This window comes from Cupressus sempervirens, chromosome 9 (genome assembly GCF_028749045.1).
Source record: "Cupressus sempervirens isolate cs-2001-9-10 chromosome 9, ASM2874904v1, whole genome shotgun sequence".
In the NCBI taxonomy this organism is placed as follows: domain Eukaryota; kingdom Viridiplantae; phylum Streptophyta; class Pinopsida; order Cupressales; family Cupressaceae; genus Cupressus; species Cupressus sempervirens.
The window spans coordinates 104093544-104118006 of NC_143126.1; the positions used below are offsets into that span (position 1 = coordinate 104093544).

The window sequence follows — 24463 nt, forward strand, 5'->3', positions numbered from 1 at the left end:
GTACTTACTTCTAGTTAATTATACAAAGTTATTTAATTAAATGAGAAGCCATTGCAAATTAATTAAATGAAGTTATTTAATTATATAAGAAATGTGTCTGTAATTAATTAAAGATTATTTAATTAAATAGAAAAAGTAATTATGAGAGCATATCTCATTTTATTAAATTAAATATCTCAACAAAATCTCTCTTCAGTTCAAAAAAGGAAATTTCCAGTTCACTATTGATCAAAAATGAGTTAAACCAGTTAACTCCTTTTTCTACTCAAATTGAATCAGTTAACTCCTTATTTTACTCAAATTAAATCTGTTAACTCCATTTAATTTGGAAATCTCCTTTTATGACTGAAATTCACCTTTAATCCTGACCGTTGATTGAAATCGATCCCAACCTTTGATGAATTCCAGGAAAGTCTATTTAAGAGACCCTCATCTCTTCATTTTGAAAGGTTGAATGAGAAGTTGCATCGAATTGTTGCTGGAATTCATACTCACATTTGCTCATACTCACATACGAAAAGATCAAGTTTGACAAAAAGTTGACTAGATTTAACCACGATTGACTTGAGTTGACTATTGTTGAAAAGAATTTTGAAATTATTAAATGAAATTATTTAATTAAATGGAGTACTTACTTGTAGTTAATTAAACAAAGTTATTTAATTAAATGAGAAGCCATTCCTAATTAATTAAATGAAGTTATTTAATGAAATAAGAAAAGTGTCTCTAATTAATTAAAGATTATTTAATTAAATAGAAACAGTTATTATGAAAGCATATCTCATTTTATTAAATTAAATATCTCAACAAAATCTCTCTTCAGTTCAAAAAGGGAAATTTTCAGTTCACTATTGATCAAAAATGAGTTAAATCAGTTAACTTCTTTTTCTACTCAAATTGAATCAATTAACTCCTTATTTTACTCAAATTAAATCTGTTAACTCCCTTTAGTTTGGAAATCTCCTTTTATGACTGAACTTCACCTTTAATCCTGACCGTTGATTGAAATCAATCTCAACCGATGATGAATTCCAGGAAAGTCTATTTAAGAGACCCTCATCTCTTCATTTTGAAAGGTTGAATGAGAATTTGCATCGAATTGTTACTGAAATTCATACTCACATTTTCTCATATTCACATACGCAAAGATCAAGTTTGACCAAAAGTTGACCAGATTTAACCACAGTTGACTTGAGTTGACTAGTTTCGAAAAAAATTTTTAAATAATTAAACGAAATTATTTAATTAAATGGAGTACTTACTTTTAGTTAATTATACAAAGTTATTTAATTAAATGAGAAGCCATTCCTAATTAATTAAATGAAGTTATTTAATTAAATAAGAAAAGTGTCTCTAATTAATTAAAGATTATTTAATTAAATAGAAAAAGTAATTATGAGAGCATATCTCATTTTATTAAATTAAATATCTCAACAAAATCTCTCTTCAGTTCAAAAAAGGAAATTTCCAGTTCACTATTGATAAAAAATGAGTTAAATCAGTTAACTCCTTTTTCTACTCAAATTGAATCAGTTAACTCCTTATTTTACTCAAATTAAATTTTTTAACTCCTTTTAATTTGGAAATCTCTCTTTATGATTGAACATCACCTTTAATCCTGACTGTTGATTGAAATCAATCCCAACCGTTGATGAATTCCAGAAAAATCTTTTGAAGGGACCCTCATTTCTTCATTTTGAAAGGTTGAATGAGAATTTGCATCGAATTGTTGCTGGAATTCATACTCACATTTGCTCATATTCACATATGCAAAGATCAAGTTTGACCAAAAGTTGACCAGATTTAACCACGATTGACATAAGTTGACTAGTTTTGAAAAGAATTATGAAATAATTAAATAAAATTATTTAATTAAATGGAGTACTTACTTCTAATTAATTATAAAAAGTAATTTAATTAAATGAGAAGCCATTCCTAATTAATTAAATGAAGTTATTTAATTAAATAAGAAAAGTGTCTCTAATTAATTAAAGATTATTTAATTAAATAGAAAAAGTAATTATGAGAGCATATCTCATTTTATTAAATTAAATATCTCAACAAAATCTCTCTTCAGTTCAAAAAGGGAAATTTCCAGTTCACTGTTGATCAAAAATGAGTTAAATGAGTTAACTCCTTTTTCTACTCAAATTGAATCAGTTAACTCCTTATTTTACTCAAATTAAATCTGTTAGCTCCCTTTAATTTGGAAATCTCTCTTTATAACTGAACTTCACCTTTAATCCTGACCGTTGATTGAAATCGATCTCACTCGTTGATGAATTCTAGGAAAGTCTATTTAATAGACCCTCATGTCTTCATTTTGAAAGGTTGAATGAGAATTTGCATCGAATTGTTGCTGGAATTCATACTCACATTTGCTCATATTCACATGTGCAAAGATCAAGTTTGACCAAAAGTTAACCATATTTAACCACGGTTGACTTGAGTTGACTAGTTTCGAAAATAATTTTGAAATAATTAAATGAAATTATTTAATTAAGTGGAGTACTTACTTCTAATTAATTAAACAAAGTTATTTAATTAAATGAGAAGCCATTCTTAATTAATTAAATGAAGTTATTTAATTAAATAAAAAAAGTGTCTCTAATTAATTAAAGATTATTTAATTAAATAGAAAATGTAATTATGAAAGCATATCTCATTTTATTCAATTAAATATCTCAACAAAATCTCTTTTAAGTTCAAAAAGGGAAATTTTCAGTTTACTATTGATAAAAAATGAGTTAAATCAGTTAACTCCTTTTTCTACTCAAATTGAATCAGTTAACTCCTTATTTTACTCAAATTAACTCTATTAACCCCCTTTAATTTGGAAATCTCCCTTTATGACTGAACTTCACCTTTATTCCCGACCGTTGATTGAAATCGATCTCAACCATTGATGAATTCCTAGAAAGTCTATTTAAGAGACCCTCATCTCTTCATTTTGAAAAGTTGAATGAGAATTTGCATCGAACTGTTGCTGGAATTCATACTCACATTTGGTCATATTCACATACGCAAATATCAAGTTTGACCAAAAGTTGACAAGATTTAACCACGGTTGACTTGAGTTGACTAGTTTTGAAAAAAATTTTGAAATAATTAAACGAAATTATTTAATTAAATGGAGTACTTACTTCTAGTTAATTAAACTTTAATGCCCCACCAAGGGATCCAAAGAATTTCACTAGGTTTGCGAAACAATTTTTTTTTTTTTTTTTTAACATGAAAGTAAAAACATTCATAACATTTGCGGAAGCAATAGTAACATCCGACTGAAAGTAAACCTAACACAACATAACAGATTACATTATGTAAAGATCTCTTAATGTTGAATCACATCTAATCATAACCATTCATCTAACATCACATCCTGATGAAATAACAATGATATATCTAATGTTCTTAAACCATATACAAGTGTCTTTTTTTTTGTAATTACATTTTAGTTTAGCTCAATCATCCACTGTACATGTTACGAGGTATGAAAGGCTTAAAAGAATAAACATTCATATAAATAAAGTATATCATCATCCAATATTAATTCATGATGCAATAACATAATGAAACCATAAACAATACATGATACATCATCATCATAAAGATATAAACATCCATCATAAAAGATAACCATATACCACAAATATAAATAACTAAGTGCATGGTACCTCCCAACCATAAATAGCATCATTAGACCATCGTGGATCCTATCCATCCCTCCGTGCGTAATATCCAAAGCACCGAAGAGATCATTGACTATTAATATAGTAAGAATGTCACTCCTAAAACATCCTACTAACATGCAAAGTAAAGCATAGGATACCATCATCTAAAATATGCAAATCATCAATATAAGAAAACATACCAATAAATACATCCATCATAGAGTATACCATCTATCATAATGCTCCAAGAACATAATGAAGATGAATACCAACCAAGAATACTCTAGCCACGGTGTCTCAATGGATCTCAAATGATAAGAGTGGAAATATAGTACCACCTGACCGCGTGGAACCTAAGTGGTCCACTCCCACCATGATGAGGAGATAATCTCAAGTCCCAAACATGATATCAATTCACAAAGCACAAATCTCTATAAGTCCAGGAATCATAAAAGTATGCTAACTCAAAAGTTCCATCACACACAAAATCGACATCTAATTTCCAGAAGCACACAATGACATGTAGGAAACCTACTATGCAAGCAGGAAAGTGTCATCGCAATTATCACATACAAGTTACCCTGGTAGTTAGCTAAACTCCACAGTTCCATACTGATCTCATGCGGCCACTAGTATCCTCTCATATTGAAGAGGCACACTACGGAATGCACGATCACAACCATGTGTTCTCACTACTCCCATCCTAGCCTATACAAGCGCTCAAGGCATGGGCGAGAACATCAAAAATTATCTTTTTAGGTTCATTTAATCCCCATTTAGTTTGTAAATGTTATCACTTATTAAAAAAACTTACAATGAGTTACCTTGGTAGCCACTTAGGGCCCCGACCCCCATTGGAAGCCACTTCTCGACACTACAAGTAGATTACCTACCCTAAGCTCATGGAATCATAAAATCACCCCAGTCCTATACAAGCGATTGGAAAGAAAATCCAAAAGATAATCCATAAAAAAAGAATCGTTAAATATCCACAATATAAGCATCAAATATCCATAATAAGAATCATCAAATCTCGAAGATAAGAATCATCAAATCTCCATGAGCATTTGAAAAAGCATCCATAGAAAATCATGAGCACAACAGTTCTCTATTGGCAACTGAAGGCATCACTGATAATCATAATAATCATTGGTTCTCAATAACCAAAATATATCTCAAAATAAATCACAATATCCATTGGTTCTCAACAAGCAACCAAGAATATCTCAAAATCATACTGATCGAAGACTCCAAAATGGTTGAGTCAAACATGTCACAATATGACATCATGAATAAATAAATCCACATTTCAGTCCCATCATGGTGACTAGAAAATAATCCAAGGATAACTGATCGATGACTCAAAAAAATGATTAGCTCAAGTGTCTCATGCATATACATCTCAGCTTCACACATGAAGACTGATGAACAATAACAATCAGTAAATACAAACATTTCATAGAGCATCCGATCACATTACCATGGTTGGGCTTATAAAGATCAAGACCAAATAAAATCAACATGTTATCATATCTCATAACCCTCGAGCCTCTGGTAACAACTTAGGACTGGTCAACACTAGTCAACCCAAAACCCAAAATAAGAAGCATATAGAAAACATGATGGAAACACATGTTTTGGTTTTTCTATATTACATAGTTGAATAATGTGTATGGGTTTCCAGTTTTCTATTTGCAAATATACTTCAAGTGTCTAAGTTTCATCATTTGACCTACAAGTCATCCCATTTGTTCCCCGATAGCATTATCCTTCCATTATTAAGAATTACATTCTAAGAATAACTTAAGGATAAATATTCACTAAACTGATCATCATTGACCTTTAATTAAATTGTTCTCTTCATTTAACTAAGATCCATATTTTAATTGATTAACTCTTCTTTAATGTTACTTCAACTTTTAACATAAATCAAGGATCATTATTCGTTTAGGTTATAAGAAAGCCAGTTACTAGTTTTCAAATAAGAAGATTATAACTTTATTAAAATGATCAACTAACATAGGTACACCATCCATGACCTATTACATTCTAATAGTTTTCAATTAGAAACTTAATTAAGTATTACTAAAGTTTGAGTCTTTTAATTTAATCGTTATCAACGTCGACAACCATATAATATCTAAAGTCATTATTCAAGTCATAAGACTTATCAACTTCGATATAGATAATTTACAATCTCATTAAAAAAATTATATCAACTAAATCTCCATTACATAACATAATTATTAATTGAATCCAATTAACTCTAGTTAATTGATTTAATTAATAATTTCACAACCAAACCATCAACCTAATGAATATTAGTTGACTAATAACTAAAAGTCAGCCATACACAAATATTCATGTTCATAGTTCAATAATAATAACTTGCTAATATTTAAGGACAAGCTATAGAAGAAATCTTATTATTAAATCTTTAATGATCACATACGTCACTCTGCTATTAGAGCCAGGTTTCATAACACTTGGGCAATAATTGGTCCATGTAAAATGCGGACATTTAAAACTACATGAATTAAATCTCCTCTCGCATATTCGTATTTTATTGGAAGGAAAAATAATCCTATCTTATTGTATTAATTAGACTTTTAAACTCTATGCTATAATTGAAAAAAAATTCCCCCTTGACTATATAAATAAAATTAAAAATCCCACCCTTAAAAAAAATGGGCCTTGAGAAATTGTTCATTCTTAGATAAAAGTAGTTCTCTATTTTTTGTATGGGAAAAGAAGTTGAATCCTCTTGTGTTGACAGGAAATATTCTCTACAATTACTCATTTAAAATTTTTAATTCAAAAAAATAAAAAAAATTATTAAAAATTAAAAAAAATAAAAATAAAGAAAGAAAGATAAATATCTACTCTTAAATATCCTAGGATTCTACCAACCTTACTTTAAAACCATAATTCTTCTTAGCCTTCTAGCCCTAAGCGCAGTCATCCTTGACTTGGTGCATATATTAAATGCATATTGTTTGGAGGGGGTCTCTTTTTCAAAAAAAACATGCGAATTTGAGCAAGTGGGGAGGACGGATTTTAACCACCCTCACTTCACCATGCGTGTGACCAGCCTCTCATTGGTTCACGTGTAGGGAGAGTTGGGAGCTGCCCAAGCTAGAAAAATGCAGACCATGCGATTGGTAAGATAAGAGCAGCACGCCATGTAAGGGGATGGGCAGTGTGGGGTTCTGCGCCCACGTGGGTGGTTTGGAGCCAATGCGTATGGTCTTGGCTAGCCTCTTGCTAATGGGCGACAAATTTATTTAGTCAAGCATTTGATCCATCTTCTCCACACCCATTTGTATTCCACCTATGAATTTCTATTGGGCCACGTGCTGGGGGGTGATATATTAACTGATGGGGGAGGGTGGTGTTATGTTATGAAGGAGCTCAAATTTTTTATTTGGTATGCAAACCAAATATGGGGAGAGAGGATGCATGCCTATCATCATTGACTCCCCCTCTATGCACCCCAAAACTACGGCCTCCTGTGTCCTTCCTTTGGTAGACCCACATAAGGGAGTGCCCATGTGAACCTTGGGTAGTGTGGAAAATCTTGGGGTGAGGGAGTGTGGATAAGTTTAAAAGGAGCTAAGTCAACATATATTAAAGTTACCTTGCTTTGAAATGTTATAATTGCCTTCCCAAGTGTTGTCATCTCTGACATGCCCTTCACCATCTTTGTGCAGTGTGTATATAGGTTGGAAAAGTGCACTTATTTCAGAGACATATAGATCATGTACAGGCAGGCCTGTATTTACATCTCTGGTACCAATATTCTATTTTCAATTGTTCGCTTGCCTGGAGAAGGCAACTTTCGTCATTGCCAAATGAAGCTTTTCAAGTAGCTAGTAGATATCAACTACTTGACTGTGGACAGCAATCTGAAATTTGTATTGTCAGAGGAAGCATACAAACATGCATAGCTTGTGTGTGTGGCATTATGAGTATATGCAAATGGGGTTCTGATATGGAACAGGCACTTGAAAATGTTGGCTGTTGTATTCATCAAGTGTCTATTATAGAGGTATTGAAGAGACAAAAGGATACAGAAACAACACTGAATTACTTTAGGTGGGCACAAGGTCAAACAAACTTCAAACTTAATTCAGAAGTTTATGATCCCCTCCTCTTATTGCTGGCTAATAACATGCAAACCAAGAAATTGCAATGTCTACTCAAGGATATGAGTACATATGGAATTGAACCATTAGTTACTTCCTATCTAGAAGTTGTAAAGATCTATACCAGTGTTGCATTACTGAGACATGCTATTGATATAGTACATACTATGAGAGAGAGGAAATTTTAGAATTTATTTTCTTCTTATGAAATTGTCATTGGTGCTCCTGTTGAGGCTCGTGAAACAAGTATGGTTAGATTTGGAGGTTAGTAAGATGTAATGTAGAAATTTGTTAGTACTTAAATGTTAGTTAGTAATTTTAAATATGTTAGTGACCTTCTAATTTAATTAGTTATTACTTATCCCAATATTTACTTTTAGTTAAATGATAGAAGTAGTTAGTAATGTATGTTAGTTTTAAAGTTAGTTTGTTAGTTTGTTGGTTTGCGTAAAATTAAAATGATGAGTATGGGTAATTAACTTAGGATTTAATTAGTTGGTATTTAGTTTAATAGAATGTATTATAAAATTAGCATTATTTTAGAATGTGTTAGATGTTAGGAAGTAGTTAGTTTATTTTTATTTATTTTTTTGTCCTAACATCTTTTTATTTGTTAAGCTAGTTATGGTAGGTGTTAGGTTAAGAACAATATTAATAAGTGATAAAGTTAATAGCTTTAATTAATGTAGGTGTTAATTTATGTTTTATGAACACTATATTTGAATTTAGATGATTAGTGGTTAGTAAAGAATGCTTAGTGTTAATAGTTGATGTTAAATAGAAATGATTATTTAATTTTTTGGTTAAATTGTTGGAGATAGGAATAATTGCATAAGTTTTATGTTGCATTAAGTTATTTATTTAGTATGTCTTAGTGTTGGTTTTTAATTTAAGTTTTGAATGGATAAATAAATAATTAAATTTAATTGTTATTGTTCAAAGTTATATGTTAGGATTTCATTTTAAATTTAATTATACTAATAGGCAAAAATTTAATAAAGTGGATAAAAGGTATTACGAACATTAGTCTATAAAATTAGTATTGGAGTTTAACCCAAATGCCCTTTGATGAATGAATATGTCTATACTTAGTTTTAAAATAATGAATGAACCTAAGCAGTATATTATTCTAGTAAATAATTGCTTTGATATGATGATATTGTTATTAATGTTTTGATTTTAAGGTGTTATCAGGACATGTTAATGTGTGTGAAATGTTTATAAGGGATTGGCTAGACATCTTTCTTGAGTTGGTAAATTTGATTAAGTTTGAAGATGGAATGAACTTGGTAACTAATTTAATGATAATTAATTAATTAATTTTTTAATTTTTTTTAAATTAGTTTAATAGTTATTTTAACAATTGGAATCAAGTATTAAGGTATTAGATAACTTGTCAAAGATGTAGAACTAGTTCACCTAGGAGAGTGAACCTAAATTTTGATCAACCAACTCTTCTGGCATTGTTGTCCCCACATGCTAAGATTCTTCAAAAGGAAACTAATATAATAACAAGAGAATTGATGGAACCTCATTTCAGTATCCTCGCATTTGCACGTTTGAATGAGTTTTGATCAAGGCAAACCCCTTAGTACAACAAACCTTAATCATAGGGCGATGTTGGTGAAGATTGGTATGTAGTTAGTACGTGGGATCAATCATAGTTGGGTGACATGGTCGTTAGACCCCCATATAATTTCTATTCTTGATCCTTGCAATGTATTGGGGGACCTAAGATTCCTCATTTTCCTCAGAGACCTTGGTATGGCCGCCTTATGTCAGTAATGTCAATTTGTAAGTAATTGGATTTTTTTTTTTCTTTCCATATTTGTCTGATTGCAGATTTTTGATATTTAATGCTCTTTTCTTTTTTCCAAACAGTGTGATGTGGGGCTGTTAGCCAAATGTATTATTGATAATTCTATTTTTCGTCTTCGTTATGTCTTTATTTCTTGATTAAAATTTCACTATTGTGGCCACTCTTTATTTCTTTGATTTCAGACTTTTTGTGTTGGATATTTCATCCTTGATGTTGAATTTAAATTTTGAGGCATTTTTTTTGTTTTCTAAGTGTTGTTGGCAAAAGTTGCATATGATGGGCCTACCAGAGGGATTCATGACAATTAAGTGGATGTGTAACACTAGGGTATGGGGTTATCAGTAAGAGTAGTCAAGCCCCACCCTTTCCCAAGACTTCAAGATTTAGTGCAATGAATTTTTTTTTTTTGTTAACTATTATGAGTGATAGATTGCAATGGGTTGTTTAGTATCCTATCGAGAAATCAGTATGTCGTGGAAACTCTAAAGTAACAATGTTTGACCTTGAATAAAGGGACAAGTTGCTTATTATGAAACCTCGTTTAAGGGAATCTCGTACAACTGTTACTCTATGAGTGGGTACATGGAATTCAAAATACCTTGGTTTTGTTATTATTATTCGAGACTTCATAAGTATTTTATAAGAGATTAAAATGTTGTTTATATATGACCTATATGTTTTAAGGAATAATTGACCCTGGAAAATGTAACCACATTAGAATTTTGGATTGAACTTCTCTTTTAACATGGTCATCAGAAAAATATGTTATCTCCCCTAAATATGTAAGTGAATTATTAATCAATCTTTTTATAAGAATAAATTTTGGAACAGGTCTAGAAAAAGTCTAGCATAAGATGAACATTGTAGTTGTGTGACTTCCAGGAGGAAGTCAAAGGCTAGTGGGGGAGGATGTGAGGTCCCTTCTCGCACATACTTATTAAATATGAATTTCTCTATCAAATCCGTTGTAGGAGATTTGAATGGATATGGAGTAATGTTGTAGTTTTCTTAGATGTCCTAATGAAAATTGAGAACAATAGATACATCCATGCTTTAATACTTAAAGATTAGAGAATAACTATGTTGTCTCGACTATTTAAAACATTAATTTGCACTAACAATAATACAAGGTGTTTCACTTCATGATGATGTCATTGATTTTGTTACCTCAATGATTAGGATTCTATGCAGTTAGATAGTTCAATATTCACTATTGGTGATGTTATGATGTTTAGGTATATGCATGCCTAACAATGATTATTCTCGTATTTAATCTGAATTAATGATTAAGTTATATGTCATATTGATAATGTAATTTTTGATGATTAAATGTGAGTAGAAATGAATTAAATAGTTAAGTAATTAAAGCATTATGTTCTAAGTTCGCCCTGACCCTTTGTAGCCTTAGTTGTTACTTTATCTTTTTTGTTACTCACGACTCGAGATATCGAGACATTACCAGATACTCGAACATACTTTATTATTTCATGTTGTGTGATGTTACTTTCAGATATATTTGATGATTGTCATTTAATGTTTCATATATATGTATGTTGATGAAATTAGTAATGTAGGATTGATATTTTGGTTTGGGATATTTTAATTGGTTAAGAATTAAGTAGGATGAAAGAAACCCTGATTGATGTATGTTTCAATTTATGTGAATTTTTGATACGTACATATGTGCATGTGATTTTTGGGACTACTGATGTGTGCAATGAGTGTGCAGATAATTTTAGCCGAGGAAATCGACGGAGGAACAGAACTGATTTCTATGTGCTAATTTTGGAAACCTTGTTGTTTGTAATTCACGTATTGTACTGTGAGATGTATGTATGTATCTTTCTGTGTTCAATAAATGTTAGTGTTCGTAACTATGTTCTTTTACTGTCGCTTGACACTCGTAAATTGTTTATGTTCTTCAGTGTGCTGATTAGGGTTAGTTGTGTAACCTTTGGACCCAAGTTGGCTTAAGTTGGTGTCAATTTGCTAATTGGGTTCTTAATCGAGTTTAGTCACCCTTAATCCAGATTAGTGCTTAATTTGCATTTTAGAGTTATTAGTTGGTCCTATTTTATTTCTAAATTTTTTTTGGCTCTAAACCTATTTTCTAAGGCTTAAAACATGATATAATTATACCCAAAGGGTATGGGTATGGGTTAGGGGTCTTTTCCAACCCCTAAGCCCCTTTTTTTGACTTTTGAGGTCACTCAAAAAGTCTCTTTTTGCCTTTGTGCGAAAATTGACCATGGTTATCTTGAGTTAACTCACCTCATCTCCACTTAGGGTTTAACCATAGTGTAGGTTGAGTTAGGAGTTTCTAGAATTACTGGTGGGTGGAAGTAGTTATTGCTTCTTTTGGGTGGTTGAGTTGGAGGCTTATTTAGAGGCCTTCATTGGACTAGTTGAGGGGTTTACCCAATCTCTACATTTAGAGAGGAGTTCTTGAAGATTGAAGCAAGGAGAAGGAAACTCTAGTCAAACTTGTTCATTGCCATTACCTCTTGTGAAGGTTGGATTTCTCATCTCCCTTGTTCAGATTTCATTCTTGTTTCATGCTTATACTACCTTGTTATTGTTTCAATGTTCGTATGTTTGTGGGTATGTTTGGAAGCTTCGAAAAACATGTTATTTTTGGATGATTTCCTTTCATGTTTATGTTTGCAATTTTGAGATTTTTTTTGCATGGGTGTTTTGGTATTACTCACCCTTGGAGAGGGTAGAAGTGACCAATTTTGGGAAAGGTCTGTTTAGTCAGACTCCAACCAGTGTAGAGTCTCTTCTTAGGATGAGAAGAAGGAGAAAGGGTAGGGTGTTATGGGCCCCTACCTGTTAGCACAAACCTTGTATGATTATGGTATGATTATGGAATGTTGAAATGGAAGAACAGAAGTTCTTGGTATATAGCCCTGATTGGGCATCTGTTTGGTGTTGTGGTTGACTTCTCCTGGTTGGAAGAATCCACCTTTCCCTAGTTTTGATTCATTGTGAATCCTATTGTGTAAACCATGTATGATTATTCTTGGTTGTCACCTGATCAAATATTTGTTTCCTCCTCAGTTCGTAGAAATGTGTTGCAAAAAAAATTGAAATGAATCCCTTGATGAGGGATATGAAGAAAATTCAATTATATTGTTAAAATTTGGGATTGATATCCTAATGTAATTGTATTTTAAACTTTGTTGTAAATGGCAACGAAGCCAGATTTTCTTCCTGGTTCTTTCCCGGCTGAGCCTTTGAATCAGGTTTGCCAATAAAATTGGTGGTTGAGTATAATTGGTTATCATGTGATTAAATCGTGATTTAAATTTAGATGGATGTATCTCAAAAATAGTATGGAATTGATGATGTTGAATTTGGTTAAATTTCAAGTTTTCTTTCATGTTGAAAATGAAAATTATGATCATGGATGTAGATTCAGGTTGCATGATTATTTGAATCAAACAATTCTTGCATCGTTGATTTAAAATGGATAATTCATATTCTTGTATGTTAAGGTTGTAATTAGGCTTTATGGATTTTCATTTAAAAGAAATTATTGGCAAAGATTGAATTATTCCAATTAAATCTATTTTTAAAAAAATTGTGTTTTGCCCATGTAGTTTGGGCATGACATTTGCAACAATGTCCCCATTTATATTTTAATAATAACAAGTTATAATAAATCTCCAATACCAAGTATTATTATCTCAAATAAGTTTCCCCTATGTACGTTGATTCAGTTAATTGATACTCTTCCAAATTATTAACCAATTCAATTTGATTAATATCTTTTACAGTACTTCAATCATTAACTAATCTCCTCTAGATTAACTCTGATCGTATTAATTTATAACTATTTAAACTATTTATACTATTATTTATTAATAGTTTGTTAGACGCAACAAACATTAATAAATAATAAACTCATCAAAACTATTATTAATCGATCTAAAGAATTTTACATAAGCTTTATTAGCTAACTCTTAATACCATTAAGGTATATCAATAATTTAGTTAATAATATATAACATATTAATAATACCATAGTAATTCAAATTATAACAATGTTATAACAGTACTCCATGTCAATTAAATCTTAATCCATTATCATCAAAGTCTCTTCATTTAAAAATGTAATATAAAATTACTATCTTTGAATTATTTAATATATATTAAATAGTATTTAATATACATTATAAAAAGTCCACTATATAAACTATATTAAAATCTCTTTTTTTAAAATTTTCTTTCATTTAAAAATCTATTTACTTAGATTGACTAATAATTAATTACACTTCTTCTACTATTAACTAATCTTAATTAAATTTGATTTAATTAGATTAGATAATAAACCATATAAAACTATATTAATAAGATTCTAATAAGAAAAGATTACAATAATATTTTTAATTCATTCCATGCTTTGATATATTATTTTTGTGAAGTTTAAGCATAAAGAACTCTTGGTTATGGAAAATAGAGAAATATCTGTCCTTGAATAAAATAGTCCCAGTACGAGTGCCATATCTCCTTAATGAACTGTTGGATCGGGCTGAAATTGAAATATGTTGGAGAAGGCCAAATTTTGTGAATTCTAATTGGAGCAATCAAATAAATTCGATCACGATAAAAAGTTATGAATGACTGAGTTCAGGTCTATCCAAGGGGCAGCGACAGGACAATTTGTGATGAATTAAGAATTTTCTCTTAAAATAATTATTCTCTAAATTTATCCAATTGTTCTAATAGTTTTAGAAACCATTTTTTAAGTCCATTAATCAATTTGATTCCAAATCGAACCCAAACCCGTTTTAGATCTAATTATTTCTCCTTAATTGGATCTAAGTTTTTTTCTATTGTTTTCTTCTCAACCAAATAGCATATCTAGATTCCAATTTTAAAATTGCAAATCCAATCATAGAGGATATTCAGACACATATAACAGACACAATGAAGACAGGAAAAGAAATAATGCAAAGAGAATATGCGAATATCACTAGTGCACCTGGACACTGATGCTAATTTGCCTTGCAATCCCTTCCTTTTCCATCATTCGTAATTCTTCCAAGAATCCAAGTCAATCGAATCCTCCAAGTGACTAGAAGTGCTAGAAGAAGCATAGAAGCAAGTAAAAACATATGAGCATATGAGCTTCTCCAATGCATGTAAGCTTTGAAGCTTCTATTTTAGCTTGAAGCTTGTAGCTTGTAACTTCCATTCAGCTTGTCCAAAACACACTAAGAGAGCCTCTATTTAAAGGTCTCTAAGATTCATCTAGAGTGTCTCTAGAAACAACTAGAAGATAAGCATGACAATCAAGCATGGATCTTCCCCAACCTTCTAGATAAATCTTAAAGTTGTAGACACCATGTGCTCATATAAAATGCTAACTTTTAAGTGTAGACAACTTGTGCATTCTTAGAGTGCAAACTCTTGTGTTGTCTACATGATAACTCCCGAGAATTTGCCAACTCCTATGTGAGCAAACATTAAAATAATGCATATTAATTAATATAATATTTACTTTACTCTTTCTAATTTAATTTATTTATTTATTAAGTATCATGCACTAACTTTGATAATTCCACTTTTCAATCTTAATATATTTATATTTTAATCACATGAGATTTAGAATCTTTTATGAATTTAAATATATTTTTCACTTTTAAATTTTATTTTCAAAACTTAATTGCTAAAATATTTATTAGCTTTAATAATAATATTATTTAGTCATTTATTTAAAAATGAGCTCCAAATATATTATTATTAAAATAAATATTGTCAGATTCCAAATTTAAAATTATAACTTTTTATTTTTAAATTTAATTATTTTATTTAATTAATTTCCAATTAATTATATAAAATAAATATTAAAATATCATATTAATTTGTCATTAAATTAAACCATTAATTAAATCTTTTAATTAGGCTTAATTAATAAAAAATACATCAAAGACTCATAAGGTAAAAATATGAAAATTCATCATAGCCAAAATACATAAAAAATCAAACCAAGGGTTTAAATCATGAATTACGTCATCTGACACATTCGGAGGGTACTCAACTCAGATACTTGTCCTAATTTTCCAATTAGGACAAATGGCTTAAAGGGTTGGGATTTGGACTTCAAAATTTATCTCCCCTCTCTTATCATTGAGATGATGTGATAGGGTACGCTCATCCTGATAATTTAGAGAAGTCGATACTCAGTACCTATAACCTGCATAAAAATCAAGCATGTACAAACACAATATATACTAAACTAAATAGGCAATGGTAGGAAGTGGTGCATTGTGTAGATCCTGACTAGCAGGTGACTACGACTCCCTTCCTTAACCACATCAGACACGTCATATAAAAGAAAACACACAAAGCAAACACAGACACCATACACACGCAAGTATGGGGTAAGTATCCATAATAAAACACATATGATAATAAATCATCTTACTAATCATCATTAATAATTGAAAGCAATGTAATAATCATCATCAATAATTGCAAACACAAAAAATAACCATCATACATTCATGAAATGTAGAGTTTAAGTAATCTCATCACATAATAAATTGAATCCATAGCACAATATCTGATAATATCAAAAGAATTTTGCTAACCAACAACATAAAACTAGCTCTAACAGAGTTCAACAACGATAACAAAATGTGATCCAAGGGCAGACACTACATAAACAAAGTTATTTAATTAAATGAGAAGCCATTCTTAATTAATTAAATGAAGTTATTTAATTAAATAAGAAAAGTGTCTCTAATTAATTAAAGATTATTTAATTAAATAGAAAAACTAATTATGGGAGCATATCTCATTTTATTAAATTAAATATCCCAAAAAAATCTCTCTTCAGTTCAAAAAGGAAAATTTTCAGTTCACTATTGATCAAAAATGAGTTGAATGAGTTAACTCCATTTTCTACTCAAATTGAATCAGTTAACTCCTTATTTTACTGAAATTAAATCTGTTAACTCCCTTTAATTTGGAAATCTCCCTTTATGACTGAACTTCACCTTTAATCCTGACCGTTGATTGAAATCGATCCCAACAATTGATGAATTCTAGGAAAGTCTATTTAAGAGACCCTCATCTCTTCATTTTGAAAGGTTGAATGAGAATTTGCATCGAATTGTTGCTGGAATTCATACTAACATTTGCTCATATTCACATACGCAAAGAACAAGTTTGGCCAAAAGTTGACCAAATTTAACCATGGTTGACTTGGGTTGACTAGTTTCGAAAAGAATTTTGAAAAATTTAAATGAAATTATTTAATTAAATATAGTACTCACTTCTAATTAATTAAACAAAGTTATTTAATTAAATGAGAAGCCATTCTTAATTAATTAAATGAATTTATTTAATTAAATAAGAAAACTATCTCTAATTAATTAAAGATTATTTAATTAAATAGAAAAAGTAATTATGAGAGCATATCTCATTTTATTAAATTAAATATCTGAAAAAAATCTCTCTTTAGTTCAAAAAGGGAAATTTCCAGTTCACTATTGATTAAAAATGAGTTACATCAGTTAACTCCTTTTTCTACTCAAATTGAATCAGTTAACTCCATATTTTACTCAAATTAAATTTATTAACTCCTGTTAATTTAGAAATCTCCCTTTATGACTGAACTTCACCTATAATCCTAACCATTGATTGAAATAGATCCCAACCATTGATGAATTCCAAGAAAGTCTATTTAAGAGACCCTCATCTCTTCATTTTGAAAGGTTGAATAAGAATTTGCATCGAATTGTTGCTGGAATTCATACTCACATTTGGTCATATTCACATACGTAAAGATCAAGTTTGACCAAAAGTTGACCAAATTTAACCACGGTTGACTTGAGTTGACTAGTTTTGAAAAGAATGTTGAAATAATTAAATTAAATTATTTAATTAAATGGAGTACTTACTTCTAATTAATTATACAAAGTTATTTAATTAAATGAGAATCCATTCCTAATTAATTAAATGAAGTTATTTAATTAAATAAAAAAAGTGTCTCTAATTAATTAAAGATTATTTAATTAAATAGAAAAAGTAAATATGAGAGCATATCTCATTTTATTAAATTAAATATCTCAACAAAATCTCTCTTTAGTTCAAAAAGGGAAATTTTTAGTTCACTATTGATCAAAAATGAGTTAAATCAGTTAACTCCTTTTTATACTCAAATTGAATCAGTTAACTCCTTATTTTACTCAAATTAATTCTATTAACTTCCTTGAATTTGGAAATCTCCCTTTATGACTGAACTTCACCTTTATTCCTGGCCGTTGATTGAAATTGATCTCAACCGTTGATGAATTTCAGGAAAGTCTATTTAAGAAACCCTCATCTCTTAATTTTGAAAGGTTGAATGAGAATTTGCATCGAATTGTTGCTGGAATTCATACTCACATTTGCTCATATTCACATACGCAAAGATCAAGTTTAACCAAAAGTTGACCAGATTTAACCACGGATGACTTGAGATGACTAGTTTCGAAAAGAATTTTGAAATATTTAAACAAAATTATTTGATTAAATGGAGTACTTACTTCTAATTAAGTAAACAAAGTTTTTTAATTAAATGAGCAGTCATTCTTAATTAATTAAATAAAGTTATTTAATTAAATAAGAAAAGTGTCTCTAATTAATTAAAGATTATTTAATTAAATAGAAAAAGTAATTATGAGAGCATATCTCTTTTTATTAAATTAAATATGTCAAGAAAATCTCTCTTTAGTTCAAAAAGGAAAATTTTCAGTTCACTATTGATCAAAAATGAGTTAAATCAGTTAACTCATTTTTTTACTAAAATTGAATCAGTTAACTCCTTATTTTACTCAAATTAAATCAGTTAACTCCCTTTAATTTGGAAATCTCCCTTTATGACTAAACTTCACCTTAAATCATGGCAGTTGATTGAAATCGATCTCAACCATTGATGAATTCTAAGAAAGTCTATTTAAGAGACCCTCATCTCTTCATTTTGAAAGGTTGAATGACAATTTGCATCGAACTGTTGCTAGAATTCATACTCACATTTGCTCATATTCACATATGCAAATATCAAGTTTGACCAAAAGTTGACCAGATTTAACCACGGTTGACTTGAGTTGACTAGTTTCAAAAAGAATTTTAAAATAATTAAATGAAATTATTTAATTAAATAGAGTACTTACTTCTAGTTAATTAAGAAAAATTATTTAATTAAATGAGAAGCCATTCTTAATTAATTAAATGAAGTTATTTAATTAAATAAGAAAAGTGTCTATAATTAATTAAAGATTATTTAATTAAATAGAAAAAGTAATTATGAGAGCATATCTCATTTTGTAAAGTTAAATATCTTAACAAAATCTCTCTTCAGTTCAAAAAGGGAAATTTCCAGTTCACTCTTGATAGAAAATGAGTTAAATCAGTTAACTCTTTTTTCTACTCATATTGAATCATTTAACTCCTTATTTTACTCAAATAAAATCTATTAAATCCATTTAGTTTGGAAATCTCCCTCTATGACTGAACTTCACCTTTAATCCTGACCGTTGATTGAAATCGATCTCAACCGTCGATGAATTTCAACAAAATCTATCTAAGAGACCCTCATCTCTTCATTTTGAAAGGTTGAATGAGAATTTATAGAGAATTGTTGCTGGAATTCATACCTACATTTGCTCATATTCACATACGCAAAGATCTAGTTTGACCAAAACTTGACCAAATTTAACCACAGTTGACTTGAGTTGACTAGTTTCGAAAAGAATTTTAAAATAATTAAACAAAATTATTTAATTAAATGGAGTACTTACCTTTAGTTAATTAAACAAAGTTATTTAATTAAATGAGAAGCCATTCCTAATTAATTAAATGAAGTTATTTAATTAAATAAGAAAAGTGTCTCTAATTAATTAAAGATTATTTAATCAAATAGAAAAAGTAATTATGAGAGCATATCTTATTTTATTAAATTAAATATCTCAACAAAATCTCTATTCAGTTCAAAAAGGGAAATTTCCAGTTCACTATTGATAAAAAATGAGTTAAATCAGTTAACTCTTTTTTCTACTCAAATTGAATCAGTTAACTCCTTATTTTATTCAAATTAAATCTGTTAACTCCCTTTAATTTGGAAATCTTCCTTTATGACTGAACTTCACATTTAATCCTGACTGTTTATTGAAATTGATCTCAACCGTTGATGAATTCCAGGAAAGACTATTTAAGAGACCATCATCTCTTCATTTTGAAAGGTTGAATCAGAATTTGCATCGAATTGTTGCTGGAATTCATACTCACATTTGCTCATATTAACTTACGCAAAGATCAAGTTTGACCAAAAGTTGACCAGATTTAACCACGGTTGAATTGAGTTGACTAGTTTCGAAAAGAATTTTGAAATAATTAAACTAAATTATTTAATTAAATGGAGTACTTACTTCTAGTTAATTAAACAAAGTTATTTAATTAAATGAGAAGCCATTCCTAATTAATTAAATAAAGTTATTTAATTAAATAAGAAAAGTGTCTCTAATTAATTAAAGATTATTTAATTAAATAGAAAAAGTAATTATGAGAGCATATCTCATTTTATTAAATTAAATATCTTGACAAAATCTTTCTTCAGTTCAAAAAGGGAAATTTCCAGTTCAGTATTGATCAAAAATGAGTTAAATCAGTTAACTCCATTTTCTACTCAAATTGAATCAGTTAACTCTTTATTTTACTCAAATTAAATCTATTAACTCCCTTTAATTTAGAAATCTCCCTTTATGACCGAACTTCACCTTTAATCCTGACCGTTGATTGAAATGGATCTCAACCGTTGATGAATTCCAGGAAAGTCTATTTAAGAAACACTCATCTCTTCATTTCGAAAGGTTGAATGAGAATTTGCATTGAATTTTTGCTAGAATTCATACTCACATTTGCTCATATTCACATACACAAAGATCAAGTTTGACCAAAAGTTGACCAGATTTAACCACGGTTGACTTGAGTTGACTAGTTTCGAAAAGAATTTTGAAATAATTAAACGAAATTATATAATTAAATGGAGTACTTCTAATTTTTTGAAAAAAGAGGGGTAAAAACTTTATTGCAGAAAAGAACAAAGCAGTACAAAACAACCCAGGGCCTAAACCCCAGGAACCACTAGAAACCACAGAAAAACCGAAGAGGCAAACTCAACTTGCCTTGATTCCATTTACATCCTCCGTCAACGTTCTCTCCAAGTCTTGATGTAACTCACCTGTCAGCTGCTGCCACTCATCAATCTGCCAACCATCTTCATTTCCAGATGCCCACTTTGCCAAACTATTAGCTGCCCTATTCCACTCCCTTGGAATATGGATATAAGAAACTGAATCCATCATAGAACTAACCTGTAAAATCTATTGCACTATCAAAGACAACTCCCAACTAACATCCGAATACTTCCTCTCAAGAAGAAGATTCACAATAACCTGAGAGTGAGATTCACAAATCACCTTGCGCCACCCTAGAGCATGTGCCCTCTGCAGAGCATAAAGAATAGCCATTCCTTCCATTCGATTAACAGTTTGCATCCCTTTATTGATAGAGAATATAAAAACCACCCTACCAAAAGAGTTCCTACCAATCCCACCTATACCAGCTAGCCCTAGATTACCTCTAGAGGAACCATCAGTATTAACTTTTAAAATGCTAGGAGGAGGGGCCTTCCACTTCCCTATCCTCTGGACTTTATGTTTCACGTTCCTGCCTCTCCTAATACAGGCAGAATCTGGAGAAATTCCTTTAATTCCAAACGTGTCCACCAATACAGCATCATTCCTCTCAAGAGGCATCACCACCTCACTTTTAGCTAATACTGTGTCCTTGATCATACCCAAAATTCTAGTCTAGACCTGCTGAATCTCCAAAGCTTCCTCCCAAAAAATTCTTCGATTACGTTCCAGCCAAACTTGCCATAGTAAGAAGGTAGGACCAAAATACCAAACATCCTGTAAGAAGGGAGCCAGGGACGGGGGCCTCCCAAGTCTCAACCAAAAATCCATCAAAGAGGAGGCATGAAAGCACGAGCACTTCCAAACCTCCCACCAGAGATGCCATAACTGTAGAGTGAAAGAGCATTGGAAGAATAAATGCATAGAGTCTTCTTCCTCCCTATAACAAAGGATACATCTCGACGGACCAGAAAAACCCCTATTCTGAATATTGTCCCAAGTCAGGCACCTGTTCCAAGCCAAGGTCCAAATAAAGCAATTACATTTTGGCCAAGAAAACTGACTCCAAACTTTCTTCCACCATTGAACCTCCCCTCCTACCAGCTGCTGGGAGAGCAACTCCTGATAACCAGAGGAGACAGTATAAATGCCCTTGGGATTAGGGGACCAGGCCAGCACATCTTCACCCCTAAGGGCATTACAGTCCCACCCTGAAAGAACGAGTAGGAGCTCAGCCCACTCTGCTTCCGAACCAAAAGTAGGCCACTCCCCCGAAGTCTTCCACCTTGTCTCCACCAGCTGGCCCTGAGGGGAAAAGGATTTAAAGTCGCATACTCTTGACCATCCAACATTACAGAAACTCTGAGCCAACCTGCGCAAATGAGGGTACTGAACAACCAAGGGAGGATACCCATCCCAAGCGTCATGCCAAAATTGAGCCTCTGAGCCACTTTTGCAGATCCAATGTAAGCCACCCTTAGTGAGCGCTGCTCCTTTCTTGAGAGTACTCCAAATCACAGAGCCTTTCCCACACAAACCATATCGAGGAATATCAATATGGGGGATCCCTGGAAAGTACTTCAGAGACAAAATTCTAGCCCAGGCCTGTTCCTTTTCCACACACCAACGCTAATACAATTTAGTAGCCAGAGTAATACTAGTTAGCACTGATTTTCGTAGACCAAGACCACCAAACCGTTTTGGGCTACAGACAACCTCCCATTTGACAAGACTCCACTTGGTTGTTGATAGGTTACCAACCCATAAAAATTGTCTTGCTAGGGAATCCAATTCCCTAACAAAGCTTAATGGTGCCACTTGTACCATACTCCTATAGAGAGGAAGAGCTTGAACCATAGATTGAATCAGTTGGACCTGTCTAGCAAAGGATAGCCAGCGGTGGGTCCAATGAGTAACTTTGGCCCAGAACTTATCAAGAATGGCCTGCCATGACTCCTTAAAATGCCTACCACCAGAGATAGGAATGCCGAGGTAGGACATCGGAAGACTTCCAATTTGGAATCTGAGTATCTGAATGATTCTCCTCTGAATAGAAAGGGGAGTATTAAAGAAATAAATAGAAGATTTGTCCTCGTTAATCATCTGACCTGAAGCAGCAAGATAAACATCCAACACTTTGCGAATATTAGAAGTTTCCCAAATGGTAGCCAAACCCATCATGGCAGTATCATCCACAAACTGAAGGTGAGATTGCACAAGAAGCCCTCCTCCCCATTGCCAGCCCTGAATAAAGCCCCCTTCAACATTATTTTTTATCAATCGCCCCAGACCTTCTGCCAAAAGAAGAAACAAATAAGGAGATAGGGGATCGCCCTGCCGTAATCCCCGACAAGCACCAAAAAGGTTAGAATGTTCCCCATTAATCAAGACTGAGAAAGAAGTCGAATTCACACAACTCATAACCCACCGAATCCATTCCTCCTCAAAACCAAAGGCACCCAGCACCCTTTGGAGAAAAGACCAATGGACTCTATCATATGCCTTAGCCATGTCCAGCTTAATGAACATAGCCTTGTCTTTGGAATTGGCCATAGAATGAATAGTCTCAGTTGCCACAACCACCCCATCCAGGATCTGGTGCCCCATTACAAATCCACTCTGTTCTTCAGAAATTAACCTTGGAAACCACTTTTTTAACCTGTTAGCTATCAGCTTAGATATAATTTTATAAATAACATTGCATAGAGAGATAGGGTGGAATTGACTAATCCGATCAGCCCCTTCCCCCTTGGGGATGAGAGCAAGGAAAGTAGAATTCAGAGCCCGAAGCATTTTCTTGTTCCTCTGGGATTCTTGAACAACTGCCAGTAAGTCTATCTTGATAATATCCCAAAATTCCTGGAAGAACTCAATCGAAAAGCCGTCTGGACCTGGAGCTTTTTCTTTTTTCATCTAGAAAACAGTCCCTTCTAATTCCTCCAAAGAGATGGCACTCATAAGATGCTCATTCATTTCCAAAGAGACTAAAGAAGGAATACAAGAAAGGACCTGGGCCTCTTCAATCAAGTCCCCCTGTGAAACCTCCTTAAATAAAGACTCAAAATACTGCACAGCTTCGCTGAAAATATCCTGAGAGGAAGAAAGCATCTCTCCCCTATCATTCACCAAGGTAGATATGAAGTTACCATGTTGTTTTGCCTTAACTGTATTAAAGAAGAAAGCAGTATTCTTATCACCTTCCTGAAGCCATTCCACACGAGCTTTTTGTTTCTAGTAGATTTCCTCTCTCAGTTCCCACTCCTCCAGAGTTTTCAAAGCCCTAGCTTCCTCCCGCAAAAATAATCTGACACCCCTTCTTCCCTTAGCATCCTGGTAATATCATTCAACTCAGCCTGTGCTGCATATTTCTCTTGGAAAATATTACCAAAGCAATACCTGTTCCATCTTTTAAGCTGATATTTAACATATTGTAGTAGTTTAGCGAAGATATACATTGCCGTCCCAAAGGCCAGTCTACCCTCCTTCCACCACTGAGCTACATAGCCATACAGATTTGGGTCCCTTAACCACATAAGCTGGAACTTAAAAGGAGGCTTCTAAGGCATCCGGTTGGAGGAGATAACTAACTTAATGGGCCAATGATCCAATCCTCTCCAATATAATATCTCAGACCTAGAT

The 24463-nt window shown here is 31.7% G+C and overlaps 1 protein-coding gene across 1 annotated transcript in view; it reads right to left on the reverse strand.

The window, feature by feature from the left end:
- The window catches only part of LOC149537783 (uncharacterized), a 55242-nt gene extending 30885 nt beyond the window's left edge, over positions 1-24357 (reverse strand). The window contains exons 1-8 of the mRNA XM_089802381.1: positions 24136-24357; positions 23834-24025; positions 23399-23737; positions 22649-23158; positions 21926-22453; positions 21594-21764; positions 21083-21475; positions 20813-21001 (exon numbers count right to left, since the gene is read on the reverse strand). Coding sequence (XP_089658507.1) covers positions 20813-21001; positions 21083-21475; positions 21594-21764; positions 21926-22453; positions 22649-23158; positions 23399-23737; positions 23834-24025; positions 24136-24357 — 2544 coding nt within the window. The remainder of the gene's footprint in view (positions 1-20812; positions 21002-21082; positions 21476-21593; positions 21765-21925; positions 22454-22648; positions 23159-23398; positions 23738-23833; positions 24026-24135) is intronic.
- Positions 24358-24463: the final 106 nt, after the last annotated feature.